The 24,841-nt window shown below is 37.9% G+C and overlaps 1 protein-coding gene across 1 annotated transcript in view; it reads left to right on the top strand.

The window, feature by feature from the left end:
* The window catches only part of ric1 (RIC1 homolog, RAB6A GEF complex partner 1), a 62,804-nt gene that overhangs the window by 28,839 nt on the left and 9,124 nt on the right, over positions 1-24,841 (top strand). The window contains exons 3-18 of the mRNA XM_046867711.1: positions 4,574-4,653; positions 7,241-7,348; positions 7,855-7,997; positions 8,141-8,277; positions 11,387-11,478; positions 12,252-12,340; positions 14,429-14,573; positions 15,125-15,173; positions 15,654-15,791; positions 20,960-21,118; positions 21,647-21,685; positions 21,821-21,931; positions 22,670-22,759; positions 23,562-23,722; positions 23,941-24,073; positions 24,690-24,806. Coding sequence (XP_046723667.1) covers positions 4,574-4,653; positions 7,241-7,348; positions 7,855-7,997; positions 8,141-8,277; positions 11,387-11,478; positions 12,252-12,340; positions 14,429-14,573; positions 15,125-15,173; positions 15,654-15,791; positions 20,960-21,118; positions 21,647-21,685; positions 21,821-21,931; positions 22,670-22,759; positions 23,562-23,722; positions 23,941-24,073; positions 24,690-24,806 — 1,791 coding nt within the window. The remainder of the gene's footprint in view (positions 1-4,573; positions 4,654-7,240; positions 7,349-7,854; positions 7,998-8,140; positions 8,278-11,386; positions 11,479-12,251; positions 12,341-14,428; positions 14,574-15,124; positions 15,174-15,653; positions 15,792-20,959; positions 21,119-21,646; positions 21,686-21,820; positions 21,932-22,669; positions 22,760-23,561; positions 23,723-23,940; positions 24,074-24,689; positions 24,807-24,841) is intronic.

Here is a 24,841-nt window from a genome sequence, read left to right as displayed (position 1 = left end):
TAGTTGGCATAAAGAGGCCCAATGTGTGGTAAATAAGCATTCCCCACACCATTACATTACCCCCACCAGCTTATTGAAACGAGCTGGGTTTGGTTTATGTGTTTGTTCAGTTGACGCCAAATTCTAATTCATTTTCTGTCTGTTCACTTTGAATAAGTTTTTGCCCACTTAAGCCTTGGACTCCTTGTGCTCTTGCCGCTTACCAACACCATGGTTTGGACGAGTTAAGTTGCATTTCAGCTTGACACATCTGTAAAGAGTAGTTATCAGTGATATCATAACCTGCTTGAACCAATTTCCAGATTTAAAAATACAGATAACCAAATGAGTAACCTGCATTAGGGTTGTGCGCTATTGACAAAAAAAATCTAACTCTATATTTTTGGGGGGATTTTAATATGGATCAGATTACCTTAAAAACTGTTGTGGACAGCTGAGACCTGCATGTTATTTATATTCTTCATATTCTGTTAGTGTTTTCTTCAGCACTGTTCCAACAAGTTTACATTTATTATTGTTTTTTTTTTTCCTAGGTTTTTCTTTTTTTTGCTCGTTTGTTTGTTTTTTACACCTTTATATAAAGCCTTAATTTCTTTCTAAAAGCGTGCTTCATTTTTTCGAGTCAAATTCTTACATTTAATCAGTCAAATAGAATAATGAGACATTTTGGCTGTTGCCAAGCAAATGAAATCAGTGTTTTAGCATTTTATAATTCAATATAAATGATATAAATGCATATTTTTGTTTATTTCTTTTAATAGCTGAGTTTTGGAGAACCAAAGTTGCACTTGATTTGCGTGATATCGGTTAACTATATTAAATTATGTATATGTACACATTTTCTGCCCCTGTATCTTGAATTTTGTGATTATAAATGCAGTAAAAGAACACGTTCTAAATACGCAAGAGTCTAATCTACTATCGGTGTATGTTGGCTACTGTATGTAGGCGTGTTTTGTTTGGGTTTTGCGATATGCCCGACAATGTCAATTAGCACATCGTCAACGCAGCAATTACAATATTATTGTGTGTGTGTGTATTGTACACCCCTACACTCTATCCCTAATCTGCATTGTATAAAGAATATCATTTAGTTCTCTCTGCTTTAACAAAAGCATGTGTGTTCGGACACTTGTTGGGTTGCCAGGTGGTTTTAAATGAAGCAGCTTCTGTACATCTTATTCCTAGCTTATGTAGGTAATGTAGGAAGACACCTGCCAGTGGAATTCCTGACATGCACTCTGAAAGCTGTTATTTCTTGTTGTACACTCGGGTTGCGTCACATAGTATCAAATGTTGGTGTCAGGCGTCAGTAAATGAGTGCAGCATTTCTATCGACTAGTACAACGGATCACAAAACTCACGGGTCGGATAATTTTTCAGGTCAGCAAAAAATAAGCAAGAAAATGATCCAATACATGAGATTTGAATGATGCGGGAGACTTTTCAAGTTGTTGTTGACTGATTAACACGTCCCGTTTACCTGAACACACGCAACCCGCTCTGTGTGGTTACGAAATTACTTAAAAAGCAATAATAGCAACGATAGTCTTTCACTCTGAGATCATTCAAAACGATTGATTAATCCGCGTGCGTGCCGAACCGTCAACTGCCATAATGCTTTAAGACTGAAAGAGCCTAAAAACACTCCGCTTAAGCTGCTCTGATTCTATTCTGCTGCCACACACACGCGCACACGGACACGAAGTATGAATTTGGATCACGTCCAGGCTCTGGGTACAGGGTCATGGTTATTTTGAGCTGCATCTTCAATTGCATTTTAAGTCCTATTGTGTGCGTGTGCGTGTTCTGTATCTCAGCTGCTTCTCTCCTTAATGGGGGGGAGCTTAAGGTCATATTTTCCATATTAAAACTTAAAACTACTAGTGGAGCCGGGCTTGGGCTTGAAATTTTTTTTACAACATTTAGACAATTTGGGCTAATAAGGAAAGCTGTGTGTGTGTGTTGAATGCAGCTCTTTGTAGCCATGCCTGTTACAGCCCTGGCCTATGTGAATGTCAGAAGTTTATTGAATTTCATCACAGCCTATTTTTTACTCCGTGTTCATGTATTTGTGTGTGTCTGAATGGTCATTATACTGCCTGAAAGGACTGACAGTTCTGCTTGACAGCATGATTGCTGATGAGTGGCTGACTAATTCAGTCCTCAATTATTTCCCCATTATTACAGTAGAATTTTTTTTTTCTGGAAGAACAGAACTAACACACCCCCCGATGTTTGTTGTTTTTTGTTTTCCCCCCTCTTTTAGACTTTGTTTCAAAGTGCTGTTCTTTGTGCTTTTGTGAAACTACTGCAGAATCTGCCCATCTATAGCCTTATCCAGATGGCACTTGTTTTACACTGCGGGTGATTGGGTGATGTGATGGTTACTGAAACATTTCTGGGATTTAAAACCCAGTGAACCAGTTATATTTACAGACAACATGGAGCATCTAAAAGATGACACACAATTATTTAAATTATATTTCTAAGAACACACTCTGATTCTGTCTGAAACGGTCTTCAAATAAAAGAAATAAAATCACATCCTCTTATCAGATAAAGTGTCCTGAAATCATCTTGGGTTAAAATCACACTCGCTTCTCTCTATCTGATGGTATAATGTTGCTCAGTGAATCCAATACTTTTCCAATGGGCATTGCTTTTAAACTGCGTTTAATACTTAACACAGTATAAAGAACCTCGCCATGTGGGAGCGCTTTACTTTCTTGCCCATCAAACCATGCTACAGTAACTAATCAGGGATGTCTGGGAGCTCAGACATGTATACAACTGCAGAAAGGGCTTTACTCTGCATGTGTTGAACTGTCCTGGGACGTAGGATAAGCAGCAGTTTAGATGATATACATTTGGTTTCTTTTGCTAGACTTCAGTCTTTCCTGGTTGTATGAGGATGTTCTATAATGGGGGTTGGGAAATTGGGAAGCGGACAATATATTGTAATATCTTTTTGGTTTCAATTTGTCTTTGTCAGTTGTATAATTTCTTGCACTTATATTCTAATGCCCTTGTGGTTGAGTGAGCCCAAATATCCACAAGCACACTTCAAAATCTGCACACTTCAGCAAAAATGTTAGGAAACATTACAACCAGACATGTTATTAATAACGCCAATGATGGCAGATGTGACTGAGATGCGAACACTTTCTATAGAAGGACCATGACATTGGCTAGAAGTAGTCTTGCGCTAGTCTGACAGCATGGAGGAGACAGTCTTCACATCAAGTGTAGACTTCACATCTTGTACTGAAAAAGGGAACTAATGTTTCTTCACTAGGTTGGAAATGGTTTGGATTCAAGAGGTTGGATATCCAACAAACTTCTGTAATTTTGTAAATATGCCGAAAGTCAGTCGCAGCCGGTAGCAGCAAAAATAAATAGCGAAATAAATCTGTAGGAATGGGCACAATTTCAAGATGTAAACAATCCTACATCCAGGTCCAGCGGGTCATTTTCCAATACCATTTCATACAACAAAGTCACTCCGATGACTAGAAATTTGAGATGCAGCGGACATCCTATACACCCCCTTCTTAAAGCAAGGATCCATAAAAATACTTCACACCATTGATCCGTGATGAGAATTGCTGAACACCAATGCTGAAACGTGAAAAAGTAGAATAGCTGATTGGAAGGATTTTTATTTCGGCAACGAGTGATCCGCATTGTAGTTTGCTGTAGTTCTTCAGCCATATGTGAGCTTCATACAGTGCATTATATTGATGAAGAATGGAAATTCCAAACTGTTTGCCTTCAGACATGTTACTCTCCAGATGATCACATTTTAGAGAAACAAATGGTCAAGGATTTAAAAATGCACTGGCCTTTTGGGAGCTTGAGGAGGATCACCAGGTCTGCGTGACCACTGAAGTAACAGGATCAAAGCTGGAAAAAGAGAAGGAATGTAACATCTTACCAGGTGGGGTTCAATGCAAAAAATAATTGAGAGGATTTTGGAGCAAGAGAGCCATAGCTCATCTCCTGGGATCTGGATTTGGCAAGGCCTCAATGACATTGAGTCAGTAAATAAAGCTGTAAGTCCTCTGCAAGAGATCACTGATGGATTGTCGGCTAAAGCATACTTGAGCTTCTCGTACCTCAAACCACTTCTCCACCTCTTTAACAGCAGAAAGCACAAAAAACACAAAACATACAAAGAGCACAATCCTTGAGCACCTTCACAATAAATACAATGACCTGACCCAAACATGATGGTTCCATACAACTTCTATAGAACATGACACAAAATGTCATTAAAGAGAAACATATTTGTGGTCTTTCTTCCGATGATCTAGATTAAATTTTTTTGTCTTATCGCTCAGCCCTATTCATTAGACATTAGGTGTGTGTGTTTGTGTGCACCAGCCTGAGGTTCTGTCCCATGGGAACAGTGATTTGTGCCCCCATTGTGCTGTATCGTTTGGTTAGGACGTGTGCGTTTATGTGCGTCAGTATGTATCAGTGTCTGCTCTTAATTCTTTAGCGTGTGTGTGTAATCCACACCAGCATGTTATTTATTCAGTCCCTCATCAATAATTTGCTTTTTTTCCAGGCTGCTAATGGATACGTGCTGCTGTTCGACATCATCGGCGGTGGAGATGAGAAATATCTGTACGAGCCCATCTACCCGAAGTGAGTGATCTCTTTTGCTTGTGCATTTCTTCCACCAAATACAGATTCACTGCACTTAATTTTAGTAGCGTGTACACACTCTGGGTGAAGATGTTTTATAGCTTTCAAGCGCTCTGCATTCCCAAACACATTATAAGAAGCTTGCTGTTTTGTAACATAAATGTCATTTACATGCAGTGTGTGTGTGTGTGTGTGTGTGTGTGTGTGTGTGTGTGGTTTGTTTCATCATTCAACGATGCTTTGGAAAAATGTGAATAGTCATTTTGTCTCCAATGTTCCATAAATCTTTGCAGCCTGCAGTGGGAGAAAACAAATTCGATTGCATGGGAACTAGAAAAATAAAAGATGTAAAAAAAAAAAAAAAAAAAAAAAAAAGCAAATGTAGACGCAATGAATGAAAGCAGTCATTTACTGTATGAAGCAGTTAGTGAATGTAGACTATAGAACATCAACCCCTGACCACAAAATCATGTTCTTTTTGAACATCCTATTCCATATTTACTTCCCATTTGCTGTTAAAATAACCTCCACTCTTCTGGGAAGATGTTCCACTAAATTTTGGATTGTGCTTCGGCCAAAAAGTCATGTACTGATGTAGTTGAGGTGATGAAGCCTGGGGGGCAATCATTGTTCCAATTCATCCCGAAGGTGTTCAATAGAGTTGAGGTCAGAGCTCCAGTCAAGATCTTCCAATCCAACCCACTATATTCTCATGGAGCTGACTTTGTGCACAGAGACATTGTCATGCTGGAACAGGTGTCCCAGTGCTTTTGTGAATATATTTATACAATAATCCAATCAGGCCATCATTTAAAAGTCTACATAAAGTTAAACTGTGTTGTAACTGTGGCGTGGTTCTTGATGCGGACGCGCCGATTCAGGCTACGTCTGCACTAATCTGAATTCAAGTCGAAAACATCCACACGGTCGTTTTCAAGTCATTTCCCAGAAGTTGCTCATACACATCGAAACGTCTGAAGGCATTTGCGTCCCTGTACTGCACGTGAGCAAAACGTAAGACACTTAAACATGCGTCAGTTCCACCTGCCGTTTATTTACCTTCCGGCTTTTTGACGCTTTGCAGCAATGTCTACATGCACAGTCACGTGACACACGGAAAAAAGCGTCATCTCTTTTTGAAGGCCTCTGTTTTTACAGTCCACACTCTGATGTGAAAAATAGCTTTTTCAAATGCTACATTTTAATTGACTAAAAAATCCCTCTTAATGTGGACTGAAAAACAGAGGGAGAAATATGCATTTTCAAACGAGTGGTGGTGATATGAGTGTGGGCATGGCTTTAGTCTACTTCCGATTCTCACAATTGTCAAAACTAGTGTGGTGTTAATGGAAAGCGGGGTCAGAGAATTGCCAGATTGGTTGGACTGCCTTTTAGTTCTCATTCCACCAGTGTTCTGTATTGTTTAAAGACTATAATCACACTCTTGATGTCACCCAAATGAGGATGGGTTTCCCTTTTGAGTCTGGTTCCTCTCAAGGTTTCCTCCTTATAACATCTAAGGGGGTTTTTCCTTGCCACAGTCACCATGGCTGCTCCTTAGGGATAAATACACATTATTCACCTTAACTGTTAAATTCTGTAAAGCTGCTTTGAGACAATGTCTGTTGTGAAAAGCGCTATAGAAATTAACGTGACTTGACTTCGCTTGTTTATTTTGACAGTAAGTCTGTTAACTTGAGCAACCACTGCCTACGATTGTGCTGAGCAGAAAAGCATCTCGAACTTGTAGCACAATGTACATGTTGATTATTGCAGTTTAGATATAAAAGAATATTGTTAGTTATTTAGATATGACTGTCATAACGGCACTGTAGTTTAATCTGATACAGAACTAAAGCCACAAACACACACACACACACACACACACACACACACACACACACACACACACACACTTACTTCTCTGGCTCTGAACTAAAAAATCCCAATCCTTATCTTTCTTTTGTGGTTTTCTTTCTTTTCTTCACTCTTTTCTTCACACACACACACACACACACACACTTACTGATCTCCAGTTTTGCAAAGTGTCCACACACTCTTACCCAGACCCGAAGATCTGCTTTCTCCTTCAGAAGTTTTCTTTCAAACATCAAAAGAAGTGCTGATATTTTAGTTTCACGTCCAGACTTGTTTGTGTATCCATTTACTATGTGTCTCTCTCTCTCTCTCTCTCTCTCTCTCTCTCTCTCTCTCTCTCTCGCTCACATTCTCTGTAATAACTTTCCTTCACTGATTTCAAAGCTCATGCTTTATCCAGTAAAACAGAACACTGGAACTTCTCAGTCTGAAGCTGACAACACACAGTAAACACATCTTGTCCTAGTTCAGAGGACCTGAAAAATCAGCTGCTCAGATTGGAGACTCCTTCCACATATTTACATATTTATTTACAAGCACGATTTCCTCCATACGAGTCCTTGTGACTTACTTACAAGATCTTACAATGTCTTAAATTTGACTTGCAGAAGCAATGGACAGAAAAAGATGATACAAAGATACATTGATTTTTTTTTTGTTTGTTTCAAGTTGTTTCATTACTTCATATGTATAATGTGTGTGTGTGTAGGGGTAGTGTGCGTGTGAAGGTTACTCCTGGGTACAAAGAAGAACAGTGTGCTCCTGCTCTCAGTGTGGAAATGAAGAAACCAGTTGACCTGGAGGCTCCTATTACCAGGTATATATATACACACACACACACACACACACACACACACACACACACACACACACACACAGATTGATGTCCTCTTTATAAACCTTTCACTGAATGAATCCACATGTAGAGATGTTAATCCACGTGGGTGCATTGGTTATGTGTGTCCCTGGTATAACTAATAAAGGGTCTAATTTGCTCAATGCCCCTCAGAATGCATTTCTGAATGATCAGGCAAATAAAAACGAATGTAATAACCCGAGTTGCTTGTCTGTGGAGGCCATGCTGCTGTTCACTGACTTAAAGCTCATTCAGCCACACATCATGTTTTCCAACATGGACAGTGACTTCATACCCTTGAAGCTTATAGTTGACAGCTAGCACTAGTTTTTAGTTCGGTCACATGAGCTGTAAGATTGTAGGTGTGTTCCTGTAGCCGTCTCGCTCTGTGATGCACATTGTGAGATTAGTGTAACAATCATGTTCGGTCTTTCTTTTTTTTTTCTTTCTTTCTATCTCCCTCTCAGTCTCCAGTCTCTGCAGGAAGATTTGTTGGTATGTACGGCTGATGGCTATCTGCACATGCTACACTGGGATGGAGTGTGTAACGGCCAAAGAGCTGTGAACCTCAGCACCATTCCTTTCTCTCTGGACCTGCAGTCTTCACGCGGTTAGCTTTTATTCATCACCCACTCAACTCTTACAGCTGACTAGTTTTAAAAGCCACGTACGACCCGTTTAATAATCCTTCACCCCTTTAAAAACGTACACAATTTGTTCACGCAAAGGATGCTATGTGTTTGTGTGTTTTAGGTGGGCCGTGTTTGGATCTAAATGGCATCCACATCCAAGAAATGGAGTACTGTATGACGTTGGACGGTTTCGCCGTCGTACTCGATGACGGAAGGCTCGGCTTCATCACGCCGATCGCTAACCGGTTTCCCACCGAGGTGAGAGTCTGGAAACATCCCCAGAAAATGTCCCTCAATGGGACGGCATTTGATAAATCAGTTAACATGGACTAACCCTGAACTTTAGAATTAAAGGGTTATGTTTACAATTTTAGGGTTGTGTCGATACGACGCAATGGAAGAAATATGATGCTATGCAATTCAATTAAAGCAAATCATAAATTTACTCAAGTGCCTTCTGACTTCTTACACATGGGCTCTTCACAAACAGGCCTTTGTAATATACACACTGCCAGTCCAAAACCACACACACTCCGATATTAGGTTGGAGCACCTTCAGCTTTGATTACAGCACGCATTCGCTGTGGCATCGTTTCGATAAGCTTAGTCAGACCACTGCGCAAAGTCTTCTCCAGCGTATCCCAATGATTCTCAATGGGGTTAAGGTCTGGACTCTGTGAGGGGGCAATCCATGTGGGAAAATTATGCCTCATGCTTTCTTGAACCACTCTCACAATTCGAGCCTGATGAATCCTGGCTTTGCCATCTTGGAATATGCCTGTGCAATCAGTAAAGAAAATTCATTGATTTGAATAACCTGGTCATTCAGTATATTCAAGTAGTCAGCTGACCTCATTCTTTGGGCACATAACGTTGCTGAACCGGGACCTGACCCACTGCAGCAACCCCAGATCATAGCACTGCCCCCACAGGCTTGTATGGAATACATTACTGTAATATATATTCTAGTGTATACTTTGAGTTTAAGTACATGAGGTCAACTGTGCAGTGTAATGGAGAGTGTGTTAAATGAGTGAAGAAAAGAGTGCAGGCTGGGTGAAGTGTTTGGAAAAGAGTGGCAGGAGTGATTTGTGACAGAAGGCTATCTGACAGTGGTGAGACCGGCTGTGTTGTATGGATTAGAGACAGTGGCATTGACAAAAAGACAGGAGGTGGCAGAGTTAAAGAAAGATTTTGAGAGGAATGCTGAGGATGGAGGAAAAGACGAAGACCAAGGTTTATGGAAGAAAGGAATGTGGGTTGGAAAGAGGCAAACGTAGAGGAGAGAGTGATATGGATATGGATGATTCGCTATGGCGACCCTGAACGGGAGCAGATGAAAGATGATTGCAGTGTATACTTGTTGAAGAATGATGATTTATATTCTTACTATCCAGTTTCACCCAGAGAAAGAATGGCTTCATTTTTGAGGTTGTTGAGTTGGTTTTTTCGAGTCTTGCTTGCTCATTATAGATCTCAATCCACAGCCGTATTTCTGTGAAGCTGCTTCTTATCTGTGTTACACATTAAATTAACCGTATCGGCTCATCTTTAGGCAAATAGACAAGCAGTCTTGATAAGTTTTCACTTTTCATATCGAATGTCTCCTCAGTCTTTTCCTCATCGATCGGTTTTAAGATGACCAGGGATTTTGCAAGAGGGTGAAAAATTGAAGGAGCAGCTTCTTATTTGTACTGACTTACACCTAAATCACTTTTTTTTTTTTTTTTTTACTCATTAGAAACTATGGAATCTTTTTTTTATGTTGGCATTATTGCATTTCCTCATTCAGCTTTCGTGGATTTGCCAGTAAACACTTCCCTGGCGGTGTCGATCGTAGCCTGCCTGGAATTTTCTGCAGATTTCACTATGTTCGTGCTTCACATGCTTTCTGTAACCACACAAACAAAGGAGAGGGGAAGTAAAAGCGGAAATAAGAAGCAAGTTCGCAGTCACAGATGCAGCTCGAGATTTATAGAATGCAAGTCCATGTTATAAATGCTGTGCTGTCAAGCAGGAATGAGAGATTGCACATCCACTCAGGTCATGGATTGCAAAATCAAAGTCTAGTAGATGTCCATGCAGAAGGGTTTAAACTCCTCGTAGAAATGGCTCCGTGGTTGAGATGTGAATGGTAGCGTTCAACGAGTAGCACAGTAGCATTCAAGATGCAGTCTCTAAATAGATCTTTCAGCAGCTTAGCAAGAACAGGGAAGAGTATTATGACAGGTTTTTACTCAGAATCATGTTCTAGGTCTTACATTTCATCACTAAAAAGTCTGAAGTTCTGTTTCTTTCCTCTAACCATATCGTAAGTGAACAGACCCGTGAAGTGTGTGTGTGTGTGTGTGTGTGTGTGTGTGTGTGTGTGTGTGGTTTACATTTGCAAACCAGACTCTTACTTTAGTTTTAATCTATTTCCTGACATGGCATATTGACCTTTTTTTTTTCTTCTCATTGAAGAATTCTCATTCAGCCTATAAACCTATTTCTTCTCACTGCGTGACTTTTTCAATCTACCACTGGCGTATCATTTCCTGACTTTCACACACCACAGACGTAGGCTAGTTTACGGAGCTCGTAACGAGCAGTGCAGAAGGCAATAAGAAGTATGGGGCTAACGTGGATGAGACAGAAGGAATCAGTGATGTAAACATGACCGAGAACAGAGACATTCCTGATCGTCATCTTCTCTATGCTTGTGTTCTATATGGGGGATGTTCAGCCTGGATACATTCATTAGATAACAAAATTTCAAATTCTTTAATATTAATATAAGGTGAGGTCCAGTTACCAGCGTGACACTAAAACAGGTAGTAGTAAAGGCCACTCACGATCTTCCACTCCAACCTATTTAATCTACATGAAGACTGGCTTTGTGTAGCATTAAGCATTTATTCAGCTAATTTTACTTTAAAAATGGCACTTTGTAGTCTTCAAAATAATTTTAAAAGCTCGCAAGGAAGCTTAATTTTTCTCTTTCTTTCTTGGTCTTTCTCTTTTTCTTTCTTTCTCTTTGTCGTTCTTTATTTATTTATTTATTTTTCTTATTTTTTATCCGTCTGGTTGTTTCTCATTTCTTTTTTCCTTTATTTCTTTCTTTTCATTCTTTCTTTCTTGTTCATTTGCTCTTTATTTTTCTTATTTTTCCTCATTTTTCCCTTCTTTTTTCTTGTTCTTTTCCTTTTTCTTCCCAATCTTTTCTTTCGTTCTTGTTCTTTCTTTCTTTCTTTCTTTCTATGTGCATTAGCACAGACAGTAATTGCGGTACCTGTACTTAGTTGCAGATGTGTAAAAGAGTTAGTGTGTTTAATTAAATATGTACTTACACTAATACTAATTATTTATTATTGTTTTCTGTGTGCAGCAGTTGCAGGGCGTGTGGGCAGCGGATGTGACCGACGGCACGTGTGTCGCCGTGAACAACAAATACAGACTGATGGCTTTCGGCTGTGCGAGGTACGATTGTTTGGAACAATGTTACTGTTTGTGTTCTCTGCTTGCTGCTTACTTTATTAGAGCAGTTACACTGAAGATGCAAATCAATCTAGACAACACACTTGCAGAAAGAAATGCCCCAGATCACCATATTTGGTAAACAATTTCCCAATAAAAAGGTCAGTAGCCTGCTCGAGGCCCAAAAAGATGACCCTCACTGATGATGAGCTTCAGATGCAGATGCTTTCTATTCATGAATGTTGGGTAAACATCTTGGTGGACTGTAAGGAAGTAAATATAATTATTTGCTGTACTTTTTCATGTATCCATTTGGGGAGACTACATTTCAAAGTCAAATTTACTTTTGTCTCTACCGCGAAACCAGTCGTTCCTTTTTATTTACGAGCGGAGAAAAACTTAACTGGTCACCTCACAGCAATCCACCAATCGGAGTCGAGAGCACGCTCTGTTTTCAACTTGTTTTGATTGGCGCTGGTTGTATAAATGCTTAATATCTTCATACGCTGAACAGTGAAGCTCGAACTTGCCAAATATCACAATCAAGGAAGAGCAGGAAAAGTTCAATGCTGAAGTGTATGAACACGAAACGTATTTAGTTTTCAAGGTTTGTTGACAGCCAGGGCATTGCAGTGGAAAGCTTGTAAAAGTTCCTCGGTGGATTAGATGAGAGTATGAAATCGAAGTGTGGTGTTAACATGGAAATTGTGTCACATAAAAAAAAAGGCCACAGACATTCCTGAGACATTAAGTAAATTATTGTTGTGTGTGTTTAGTGGCTCCGTGTTGGTCTATATGATCGACAACACTACAGGATCTATGCAGCTGTCTCACAAATTGGAGTTAAGCCCCAAACACTACCCAGGTAAGTAATTTGACTACACACACACACACACACACACACACACACACACACACACACACTTCCTGCAGGTGCATATTGTGTGCTTGATTCTCTTTTTCTTTGTCTTTATAATTTCTTTATAGAGATAGAAGTATAGAAGTATAGACACCTTACTGCCAAACTTACTCTATTACACATTCACCAATTTCAATATGACTTGAGTTAAAAGTCTTGAGTATCTGATTTGAACAGTACTCGAGTATGTGACTCGTATTGAATCAAAGGCTCAAAGGCGCACCAGTCCTCAACACCATATTAGCAAAAAAGCCAAAAACGTTCTAAAGTACAAATCAAATTGTGTTTGACATCAACGTTGCGTTAACCAACACAACAACCTCTTCATCATGCCAGAAGGAAACAAAGATCGAACAAGTCGGTCAGAAGAAAAAACAGTAGTAAATAGATCTTTCAAAAGGGATGTTCAATTAACAAATCAAATGACTGTATCATGTCTCAAAGTAGAAAAACATTAGAATTCAATTGAAAAATGAAAGTAAAGACTGTGATTTAATGCACCACTCAGTCTGAGAGAGGGCTAATATTTTTATTCAACACAAGCAAAGTTTTTAATAGTATATTTTAGCCCTTTTTAGAAGCCAGCAGTGTTGGAAAGTCGCTCGCAGGCAGCAGATGTGGGTATTGGAAATGTTGGTAATTGGTAACGGTCATTGTTTATTGTTATGAAAATATAGTGGAGTAAAAAGTACATATATCAAATCATCCATGTAGTAAAGTGTCCAAGATGCTTATACTATATTAGCTAAAGTATGGGGACACCTGACCTTCCATACCATATGTGGTGGTTCCCCAAACTGTTACCACAAATCTGGAGGTACACAACTGTATAAGACGTCTTTGGATGCGGTAGAATAAAATTTTGCATTCGCTTGAACGTGGAAACCCAAACCTGTTCCATCATGGCAGTGCCCCTGTCCAACAAGTGAGCTCCATGAAGATCTGCCTTACATGGTTTGCAGAGGAAGATATTGAGTGGCCTGCTTTAAAGCTCTGATCTCAACCCTACTGAACAGGCCTCCTCCCCCTACATCAGTACCTGACTTTACTAATACCCTTGTGGCTGATGAACATAAATTTCCACAAGCACAATCCAAAATCCATTGTTTCCCCTGCCATCAGCTTGTCAGGAATTTGTTTCCTCCTCCTGGTGCTGCTCAACCTCCTCAAGCAAAATATGGAACTTTGGAGGCAAAATTACTATAAATTTTTCAAAGCATCTTTTCAGTGATTAATCCAAATATTTGAACCTGGAGTTCATACACACATCCAATGCAAGTGTGTTATTTTGTAATAAACAGAATAACAGATCATTTCCAGCATTATCCCTTTTTCAGTATAATTAAACTTAAATACAATATTTTGAAACAATTTTATAGTATGTTCCTTATAACTTTTGCTACAATCCTGGAGGATTAAATCAGCAAGTAATGTAATGTCACTTGAGGTTTAGAAACAAACCCTGGACAAGTTTTTTCATTGTTTCACCAGTTTCTAAGGGCAGTTTCTCAGAAAAGCAATTTGAACACAATATATTTTAGTGCACAGTGTCACTCTGTACTACTGCCACACCACAAAGCAATTGCAGGTTTGAACTGAATTTAATTCACATGTGACTGTTCATACTGCGTTCATACCAAAGCGAGTATTCTGCAATTGAAGTCAGAGAATGGATAGGCTAGAGTCATAAGTAGCTACAAGGCGAGTGGCAACTTGTATCCTGATATGATCGGTGTGCTGGGTTTTTTGCCGTTTTGCTGAGCTTATATCTGACTCAGTTACTGATAGCCCAGAGCCATAAACCTGGCAGGGTAGTTTTATTGGTTTATAGGTATTTTGTATGGTGTACAGTGCTGCCCTCTAGTGTATAATAGGAGTTGAACACCTTGTACTTTTTTTTCGGGTTTATTAGGTACTTTCTGTTGTAATGTAAAAGGGAAATTTTCCTTTTTTTTAGCATAGTGTATTTTATCTGGGAAGTAGCCAGTGCACAATGCTTCTCTTATTGTCCTGCTCTCATTTTCTCTCTCGCAGATATCCATAATAAAACAGGTCCAGTTAAACTAATCCATTGGTCTCCGGACTGCAGCGTCGTCATGGTGACCTGGGCGTGTGGAGGTCTGTCTATGTGGAGTGTGTTTGGAGCTCACCTGGTGTGCACGCTCGGAGAGGACTTCACGTTAGTCTCGCACACGCATGCACAATTCCAAAAGATAAACTGCAAATATGACATTATAGATTAAAGTGTTGGTGTGCAGCATACAGGATAAACATTGGTGTAAATAGTATCTTTATAGAACATGAGATACATTGTATATTTGAGGTGTAGCCTTATGGTGTCTGGGTATATTAATTCTTCTTTTTTTTATTGAATGTTAAAAGGGCAAAAATGTGTTAGAATTAAACATTTTCTAAACCTTAAGACGTTTTGAACATTGTTTACCTAAAACATTGATTAAAAATAGCTATAAACACATTATGCCTTATTTATTTATGCTGTACACTTTTTAGATAAAAGGCCATTTTATATTCAATTAATTTTTAAATCTATTTTATCAATGCACATTGTTTTGAAGCAGCTTTACACAAATGACGCGGTAATATTAAAATTAAATATTTAATACAAAAAATGTTTTATGCACAAGTCAAGAAGAGACGGCTCTAGTATTAAAATGAGATCCTTGTGTGTTGCAGTGTTTTTCCCTTTTATAACTCTCTTTCTCTCCTCAGGTATCGATCGGATGGCAGTAAGAAGGAGCCGTTAAAGATCAGCTCTATGGTAAATCCTCTCTTTATATTGGGCGCGTTTTAGTGGCCCGATATACACCAAATAAAATGCTTTTTCATAAACACCTGCGTTATTTAACTCACAGTCCCTGCTGCTTTAGTCACCCTGTTTTGCTGATTTTATCCTTTTTAATCTGTGTGTGAGTGTTGAAGCTATTCAGTGTTGTTTAGTAAACAGGAAACAGATTAGCCGGTTATATAACCTGAGTTTTGATGTTGTAGTTGGGAGAAATAAAGGAGCAGGAATAGAAAAGCCTGAGTAAATGCAAATGGCTGTTGAATGCATGCATGCATATATATATATATATATATATATATATATATATATATATATATATATATATATATATATATATATATATATATATATATATATATATATATATATATATATATATATTCATTACATGCTTTTAAGAATATACAAAAAAAGTTACTGTGATATCAGTTCCTGCTTGCATCTGCTTTTCAGAGCTGGGGAGCAGAAGGGTATCACTTGTGGGTGATTGGCAGTACGGAGGTGTGCACAGAGCAGTCTGCACAGTTAAAGCAGGCCTCCATCCTGCAGTTTCAATTCATCAAGAGTGCACTCACAGTCAATCCCTGTACGGTAAGAATATCACCATATATAATATAGCTTTCCTTTCTGTACTGCCTTTCCCAGTTTAGTCAATATTACATATGATATATGGTAAGTAACTGGATGTATTATTATATTTCCTACGGCACTGATTCCTGTGTTTTTAAAGTGCCGAGTAAACTTCATATATACAACATGCTGTATTGGACACTCTGGCCTCACACACTTTCCTGCTAAACCGAAAATAGTCACGTCTACAAACACGCATTAACGGACTGCAATTATTATTATTAACGTTCGTGAAATCAACAGTGTAACTATTTAAAACAATTTTAAGTAAAATGTCAGCTTTGGATTTGAAATATAAATAGAAAATAGAATAAATCTAATTCATCCAATACACTTTTTTCATGTTGATTAAATTAAGTAATCGATTAAATTGGCACAAATTAAATTGATTCAGTAAAACTTTAATACAATTAAAAATGTAATTTAATCATTTACATTTGTTAGACCCTATTTGGGTAATACAGATTTATATATTATACATCAAAAAAGTATTGCATTCGATGTAAAAGCCATTCAGTACGAATACACCCCTAGTATAAATGTTGGGTATCTTCCAAAATGTATTACCGAAGAAATTTCCAGTATACTCATGGAACATTTAAACTGCAGGACTCCAAATATCCACTGTACTGCCTTAGTCAAGTCTGCATAACATCTCACCTTACTCACCTTGATTCTGCCATGGGAATAGCCACGATGATGACATTGTATTAAAAACAATAAACAAACATGACCCAACCAATTATCAAGTATCAATCAGAAATCATTTAAGTTTTGCAAAGCATGCAATGTCATTAAGTTTAAGCTAGATTTAAGAGAGATATAACAGTCTTAACGTTTACTCTTATCAACTGCTTAACTTCAAGTTCAGGCTTTATTTATTTATTTATTTATTTGGAACCCCATTAGCTTCCACGAGTGGTCGCTAATCTTCCTGGGGTCCATTTTACAAAATCAAAACATATTATATACAATCACACCACACTTTTTACAATATGTTATTAAAAAAATAAATACAATTCAATTTGAGTCATTACACTTAGTTTTCATTACAAATCATACATTTTTTCACCATCTTTTTAAAATAATATCTGTTACTTATTTGTCTTATACACATTGACAGTTGATTCCAAGCTACAGAGGATCTAAATAGTACAGTTCTCCTCATACAATTTGACTGTGCAAAAGGAACAACTAAATCACCAGAGCTGACCTGCCGAGTAATATGTTGATGACAATACCCACTGTACACCAATTTATCCACAAAAAATCTGGGATTATTTTTTTTTATAGATGGCATTATGCATATAGCACAGAAGACTTATCTTTACCTTATCCTGTACCTTCAGCCATACTAATGTAGTGTGTATCTCATTCACACTGGTCCTGTACGAACAGCCAAGAGCTACCCTGGCAGCTCTATTCTGTGCAAGTTGAAGTTTTTTCAAGTGCTCCTGTGTAGCACTGGACCAAATAACTGAGCAGTACTCCAGGTGTGACAAGACCAGAGACTGGACAACTGTTCTCATGACTGAGGGTGGACAAAACGGCACACACTTCCTAGACAAAGCAATGCCTCTGCCCATCCTGGAAACAATATGATTTATCTGATCAGTCCATGAGAGCTGATTATCCAGCTTGACACCCAAGAGTTTAATTTTAGTAACCTGCTCAACCGAAGTTGTTTCAATAGTCAAATTTAGGTTACAAGGTTTATTTAACAAATGTTTAGTACCAAAAAAGATACATTTAGTTTTGAAAATATTTAAAACTAATTTGTTCAAATTAACCCAGTTGATAATCAAATTTAATTGGTTTTGAAGGTTCAAACTTAAAATAGTGATTGAAGGAGATGCACAAAATAAACTTGCATCATCTGCATACAGTACAACTTCTGCATTTCTAACAACATGGGGCAAATCATTCACAAAATTGAAAATAAAAGTGGACCCAAACAGCTGCCCTGTGGAATACCGCATGATATACATTTACTGTCAGAAAACTACCATTAAAAATACTTGCTGAGTTCTGCCATTAAGATAACTCCTTATCAGTGAAACAGACAGTTGTGAGAACCCATAATACTTGAGCTTTGACAACAGAATATCATGGTCAATTACATCAAATGCAGCTGTAAAATCTAAAAGTACTGCACCAACAAGTCTTTTATCCTCCATATATGTAAGCCACTGATCAACCATATGCACTAATGCAGTGTTAGTTGAATGGCCTGGTCTATAGGCATGCTGTGAACTAGTAAGCAATTCATTTAATGTAAAGTACTCTAACATTTGATTAAAAAGTAACCTTTCAAATATTTTGCTTAATACAGGAAGAATATGAATTGGTCTACAATTAGAAGGAATAAACCCTGCCTTATCCTCTTTAAGTAAAGGTACAATTTTAGACTGTTTCCATAGCTTAGGAAACACTCCGCTGAGCACTGATCTGTTAAATATGTGACATATTGGTTTGCACAAAATATTTGCAACAATTTTAAAAATTTTGCCATCAAGATGATCAGTACCAGGCGTTTTCTCATCAGATAAAGAGAGAAGCAACTTCTTAACATTGTCCTCACTAAAAGTATAAAATGACAAGGAGCAAGTTTTCCCTCTCATAATAAATCTAACATTGTCACAAGGAGATTCAATATCTAGCATTGTCATACAAGATCTTAATTGTTCTACTTTGCATATAAAAAAATTATTCAAATGATTGGCAATATCATATGGTTTACTAATAATGTCACCATCATTAGTCTCCATATACATATTCAAATTATTTGGCTTTTTACACATCAATTCCTGTAATACTTTCCACAATTGTTTGCTATCATTCATAGTATTGGAGATTTTTTGTCCATAATATGCTTTCTTTTTTATGTTATTTAATTTTGTAGTTTTGTTTCTCAACTTGCGATAATGTGCTCTGTCTACATCACATTTTGATTTAAAGGCCAGATCTTTGACATTGTCCCTTTGCCTCATGAGGGACATTAGCTCTTCATCTAACCATGGAGCGCTGTTGATTTTTGATAGATCTTTTCCGGAGAGGTGCATGTTTATCAACTATTTTACTAAAAGTGTCCATAAAAATGTTAAGAGAAGCATTTACATCCTCCTCCTAAAGAACTGCCGACCAATTTGAATTATTGATCTCATTAACAAATAGGCTGGGATTAAAGTTTTTATACGATTTACGATACGTGATCCTTCCACCAGGTTTAGGAATTTTCATCATTATTGAAATTGCTATCAGGTTATGATCACTGCATCCTACCCCCACAGAAACTGTTCGTGAACATAAATCAGAATCATTAGTAAAAATATGATCTATACATGTTGATTTAGACGTATTATCCATAGCAATTCTTGTGGGTTGTGTCACCACCTGTTTGAGATTGCATACATTAGCCATTGTAATCAACTTTTTATGTAATGAGCACTTTTTTGAAAACCAATCAATATTAAAATCCCCAAGCATATCCTTATTTTGATCTGAAACCATGTCCATATTTTCACATATTTTTTGTAAGTACTCTACATTTGAGTTTGGAGGTCTATAACAGCAACCAACCAGAAATGGCTTATTGAATGGAAGATTAATCTGTAACCATATTATTTTAATATCTCTGCACATTAAATCTGATTTAATTGTAGCAACAATATTGTCCTTTATATAAAACGCATCTCTTCTATATAATTTGTACCCATCAATAGTTAGCTGTGAGTTCTCAAAACTGTCATCTAGATGTGTTTCAGATAAGGCTAAAACATGAATATTTTCTGTTGAACAGATTCTTGTGATTTCATGAATCTTGTTTCGAAGACTACATATGTTTAAATGAGCTAAAAGTAAACCTTTCTTTGACAAATTTACAAATAAAGATGACATGTTTACAAAAGAAAAAAAACATCAATGAGACACAATTTAAGTTGGATAGTAAACAGTCAGTTATTCTCTTTGTCCAATTGCAGGCCAAATAATGAGTTTATCATACCTTAGACTGGCTCTTTCACCTTTTTTTCTGGCTGCTATCAGTTTAGGCAGCAATTCCCTTCTCCTTTGCTGCACCACATCTGAAAAGTCTTCGTTGATGTAAATATTTGTGCCCTTTAATTTCTTCGCAGAAAAAAGGATGCGCTGGCGATCTTTAAATCTCAGAAACTTAACAACAATTTTCCTCTGCTTTCTTCCTTCCTGGAACTGGCCCATCCGATGTGCTCGCTCAATCTCAATTTTTGTACCATCGAGACCCAAATTCTCAGCTAGCACTTGTTGAATCTTGATTTCTAGACCACTTGCAGTTTCTCCTTTTTCCTCTGCAATCCCATCAATTAGAAGATTGGATCTCCTGGACTGATTATCAATGTAGTCCAACTTATTAAATAAATCATCCATCTCCTGCTTTGACTTTGTAATGCTGCTTTCAAATGATTAGATTTTTACATCAATGTCTATGTATCCTTTTTTCATATCTTCCATGATGCCTTGAGTGAATTGTAGGCTTGTTTTCAACTCCTGAACATCTCTGATGACACCATCCAACCTTTTTGTGTTTCCATCCATGATTATTTGAATAAAACTCTTGAAGTTTTCTTGTTGCTGTTGTAACATGTCCTTGTATAATTCTTTCTGCTGATCCAGTAACTGGGTCAGTGTACACATAGTCACAACAGCATCATCATCAGGCATTGCTTTAGATTTAGGAGGCATGATTACTCACTCTTACCACGATGTACCAAGTTGGATGTTAATGTGAGGATATCTCTTCAGGCCTAACAAGGCCAGAAGCCTCCAAAGCGCAGTACAAAATGTTGCAAATTACAAAGTTCTTTACAACTCGATGTTCTCAAAATCCACTGTATATGATCAAAATGCATATATTGAGCAAATCTCAAACTTGATGTAATGGTCCTTAATGCGATTAAGTAGATTTTTAGTAGATTGTAAGCAGCCAAGAACTCAGAGAAAAGGCATGGCTTTATCAACAAAATAACTTGTTCTGGTGATTTCTGATGATTCAATTACAACCATCAGAATTTGGATGTAGATTGAAGTAGTCTGAGTGTCTCTCTCTCTCTCTCTCTCTCTCTCTCTCTCTCTCTCTCTCTCTCTCTCTCTAGAGTAATCAGGAGCAGGTGCTTCTCCACGGTGAGGATCGACTTCTGATGACGTGTGGAGATGCTGTTCAGATCCACAACCAGGAGCAACACTCAGCACGGAGCACAACACACACACAACTCAGCACTTTACTGGGACACAAACACTGGCACGTAGTGCAGGTACACACAAGTAAACGCACCTGCCACACCAACAGGGTCTACACTGTTACATATGTTACATACATGGACCATTTAAATATATGAGCATATACTCAGAGAGGCAGGTACACACAGTCACGTGCTCTCTCTCTCGTTTTGTCGCACACCTGTATTTACACACGCATTATTTGTTTAACACACTTTTAACATGTAAATGCATGTATATTTAGATTGCATCACTTTATTTAGAGAAGTATCACATACTTCTGCTTCTTTTTCATTTTTATTTGCAGTACACACTTGCGACGATTTATGACGATCATGTAATTGGTATAAAGCAAAATGAAATTGAGACCGAAAATTGTTTTTAAATCAGTCATTTTAAGATAGAATCAAGTTATTTGATATAATTCATAAAACACTCCATTTTCAGGCACAAATAAATATGAAACAATATTGATATGGCAGAACATATCATGATCCATAAGTCTGTGTATGTTCTCTGTATGTTCTCAATCCTTGTTAATTGTTAAATGTTTCTGGTTTCAGATTCATAGCACATATCTCGAAACAAACTGGCCAATAAGGGTAAGTGTGTGTTTGTATGTGTATAGGATGGATGTTTTTCACAATTTCATTTCTCTATTTTGGGCCGAACGAACATGTTTGTTTCAAGGGTGCCTGGTTTTTAGATTGTCGTGTGCTTGTGTCTTGTGTGTGCAGTTTGCAGCTATAGACTCGGCAGGTCAGTGTTTGGTTGTAGCGGGGAGACGCGGATTTGCACATTACTCATTATATACCAGGAAATGGAAACTGTTTGGAAACATTACACAGGTACGTGTTGCAGGTATTTTCAAAATATTAATGTGATCTGAAATTGTTCCAAAGACCTGCAATGACTTTAAGGGAGTTTTGTATTAAAATGACATGTTTAATAGAGGATGACCCATTCATCGTTTTTGCCAATTAATCAGCACTGATAGTTGATTGCTGTAAATATCTGCTATTGGCAAAAATCCATAATGATAGTTTTTCCGGGTTGCGTTTGCTCTGAGAAGGTCCGTTGTCATTATATGGTACAGGAGCGGCCTCTAGAGGCGAATCACTGGTGCCACGTGCTATTTGTTTTGACACGCAAGCCTGCGTGCTGCACGTCATTCGTATTAGTTCATAGTGCACTAAAGTTAACGGATAAAATGAAAATTAACTCAATTAAAAACATTTTCATAAATGTTAAAATGAACAAATAAGCAATACTTCTAAAGCATTTATTAACTTCAGTTAATGTAACAAACCTCAAAGCATTACCATTTCTCGTAAATCTTAAAAGCTTAAAATGCCCATTTTTAAATGTCTTCACTAAAGCCAGAGCCAGAGTGGGGTTTTTTTTGTTTTGTTTTTTTACTTCAGTATCCATTAAAAAATTTTTTGGTTAAATCGGTTATCAGCAAGTGCACTCCAATCTAGCTATCCGAATCGGTAAAACTGGTCGACATTTAACATACGCAAGTCTGGACCGTTTTGCTTTGTACAGTTTTGTTCTGTAATCCATCATACCTGTGTGTATTGCAGGAACAGAGCATGGCTGTGACCGGAGGTCTCACCTGGTGGAATGACTTTGTCGTTGTTGCCTGTTACAACTTCATCGACCAGCAGGAGGAGGTACAGCACCACAGTTTACACATGAAAGCGTATTCAGTAGCTGATTAGGCGTTCTCGGATCTACCTGACATGACTTTGTCCTCAGTAAAGCTGTGGTTGTTCTGTCTGGGTAAAAAAACCTAAAAGAAATAAACCTTTTACAAAAATAGTTAACAGTTCCGTTCAATTGTGTGTTTTTGTATAGCGCTTTATACATTTTACTTAAGCAGTTTTACAGAGATAATCATCCCTAATTAGCAATGTTACCTCACCATCCTGCTCGTCTTTTCTTTTTCTCTTAAAATTACTAAAAAAAAAAAAACAAAGAGTAAAGCAGCTTGATCATGTTACAGAAGGGGGTAATGGTGGAAAATCCTGGATGACACTGGATATAAATTGTTAAACAATGGTCAATAAATGTTCACACAACTCTACAGAAATCGTACTAAGCAAAAATATCAAATGTTTTACATTGTGTGTGTATATATGTATGTAAAAAAAACATGAACCCAAGTGAAAATATTAAACGGATTAACCCGATGCCTTCCCGATAAATGACTTCCTCTAGCCAATCAGATTTGATGTTTCAACAGCACTGTTATAAAATGCAGTATTTCACACTATAACTAATATTTTCAGAAATCTCAACACACTTTTGTGAGGTATTAAAATATTTGTAGATTATATATAGTCAACATGAGCCAATTACAGAATCACTACAGTCAACAGCAATGTTAGACACTGCGCAGTATAGTGAACAAAATGCAATCAACGTGTTTGTGCTTTACAATAGTCACTGATTGTGTTTATTTGTTGTGTGTAGCTGAGGTTATATCTCCGCTCCTCGAACCTCGACAACGCTTTTGCCAGCGTTACAAAGCTGCATGCTGAAACTTTGCTGCTCAACGTGTTCAGAAACACGATCATTTTGTTTCGCACCGACTGCTCCATCTGCCTTTATAGCATCGAAAAGAAGCAAGATGGGTAATGAACACACACACGCACACACACACTCTAACTAGTCACACCGCATTCTCTTACCTTATAATGTAGAATAAAAACAACTGACCTGCATCTCGCATGTGCTCATGTTTATGCTGTCATAGTTTGTCTTTTCAGTTTGCGGTAAAGTGACTCATTCAAACAGTAAGATTTGAGATGGAATGATTATTTAGAGTAAACGTGTCTCTGTTTCTTCTCAGCTCTTCAGTTTCTGTAGATTTACTACAGGAAGTGTCCATGTCACGTTATATTCCTCATCCTGCCCTGGTGGTTTCAGTCACACTCACTTCAGTCAGAACAGAGACCGGAATGTCACTGAAAACCCCACAGCAGGTACAACACACACACACACACACACACACACACACACACACACACAAAAACAGTTCAGTTAGAATGTCACTGAAAACCATAAAGCAGGTACAACGCACGCACACACACACACACTCACACACTCGCACACAAAAACACAGCAGGTACAACACACACACACACACACACACACACACACACACACACACACACAGAGTTCAGTTAGAATGTACATGGAGTGTCACTGAACCATACAGCGGGTATGCTCAATGTGGGTGCATATACACACACGCACCTTAGTCAGATCTGCAGTGAAATTGTGACTAAAAACCACGCATCAGTTAACTAACACACACACACACACACACAATTCAGTTAGAATACTCATACACTCATTAGATGGAAGCAGTTACCTACAAAATGTTGTTTGAGAATGTAAGCCAAATAAAGTATTAATAATGTATTTTCTCTCTCTCTCTCTCTCTCTCTCTCCCCCTTTTACCTCTACTGTCTGCTTTTTCCTCTCTCTCTCTCTCTCTCTCTCTCTCTCTCTCTCTCTCTCTCTCTCTCACTTTCCTTTTACCTCTACTGTCTGCTTTTCTCTCTCTCTCTCTCTCTCTCTCTCTCTCTCTCTCAGGCATGTAATGCAGAAAGTATTTTGTTGAATTTGGCCGGCCAGCTCATTATGCTTCAGAGAGATCGGTCCTGCCCACAGGTGCGAGACAAGGACACAACAGCCAGTCAGAAAACCCTGGTGAGTTCAGGATACAATTCTAGAAGTGGGTCTAA

Source organism: Silurus meridionalis, chromosome 15 (assembly GCF_014805685.1).
Source record: "Silurus meridionalis isolate SWU-2019-XX chromosome 15, ASM1480568v1, whole genome shotgun sequence".
Lineage (NCBI taxonomy): Eukaryota > Metazoa > Chordata > Actinopteri > Siluriformes > Siluridae > Silurus > Silurus meridionalis.
The sequence above is the reverse complement of the archived record's forward strand: the minus strand, read 5'-3'. Positions and strand labels throughout refer to the sequence as shown.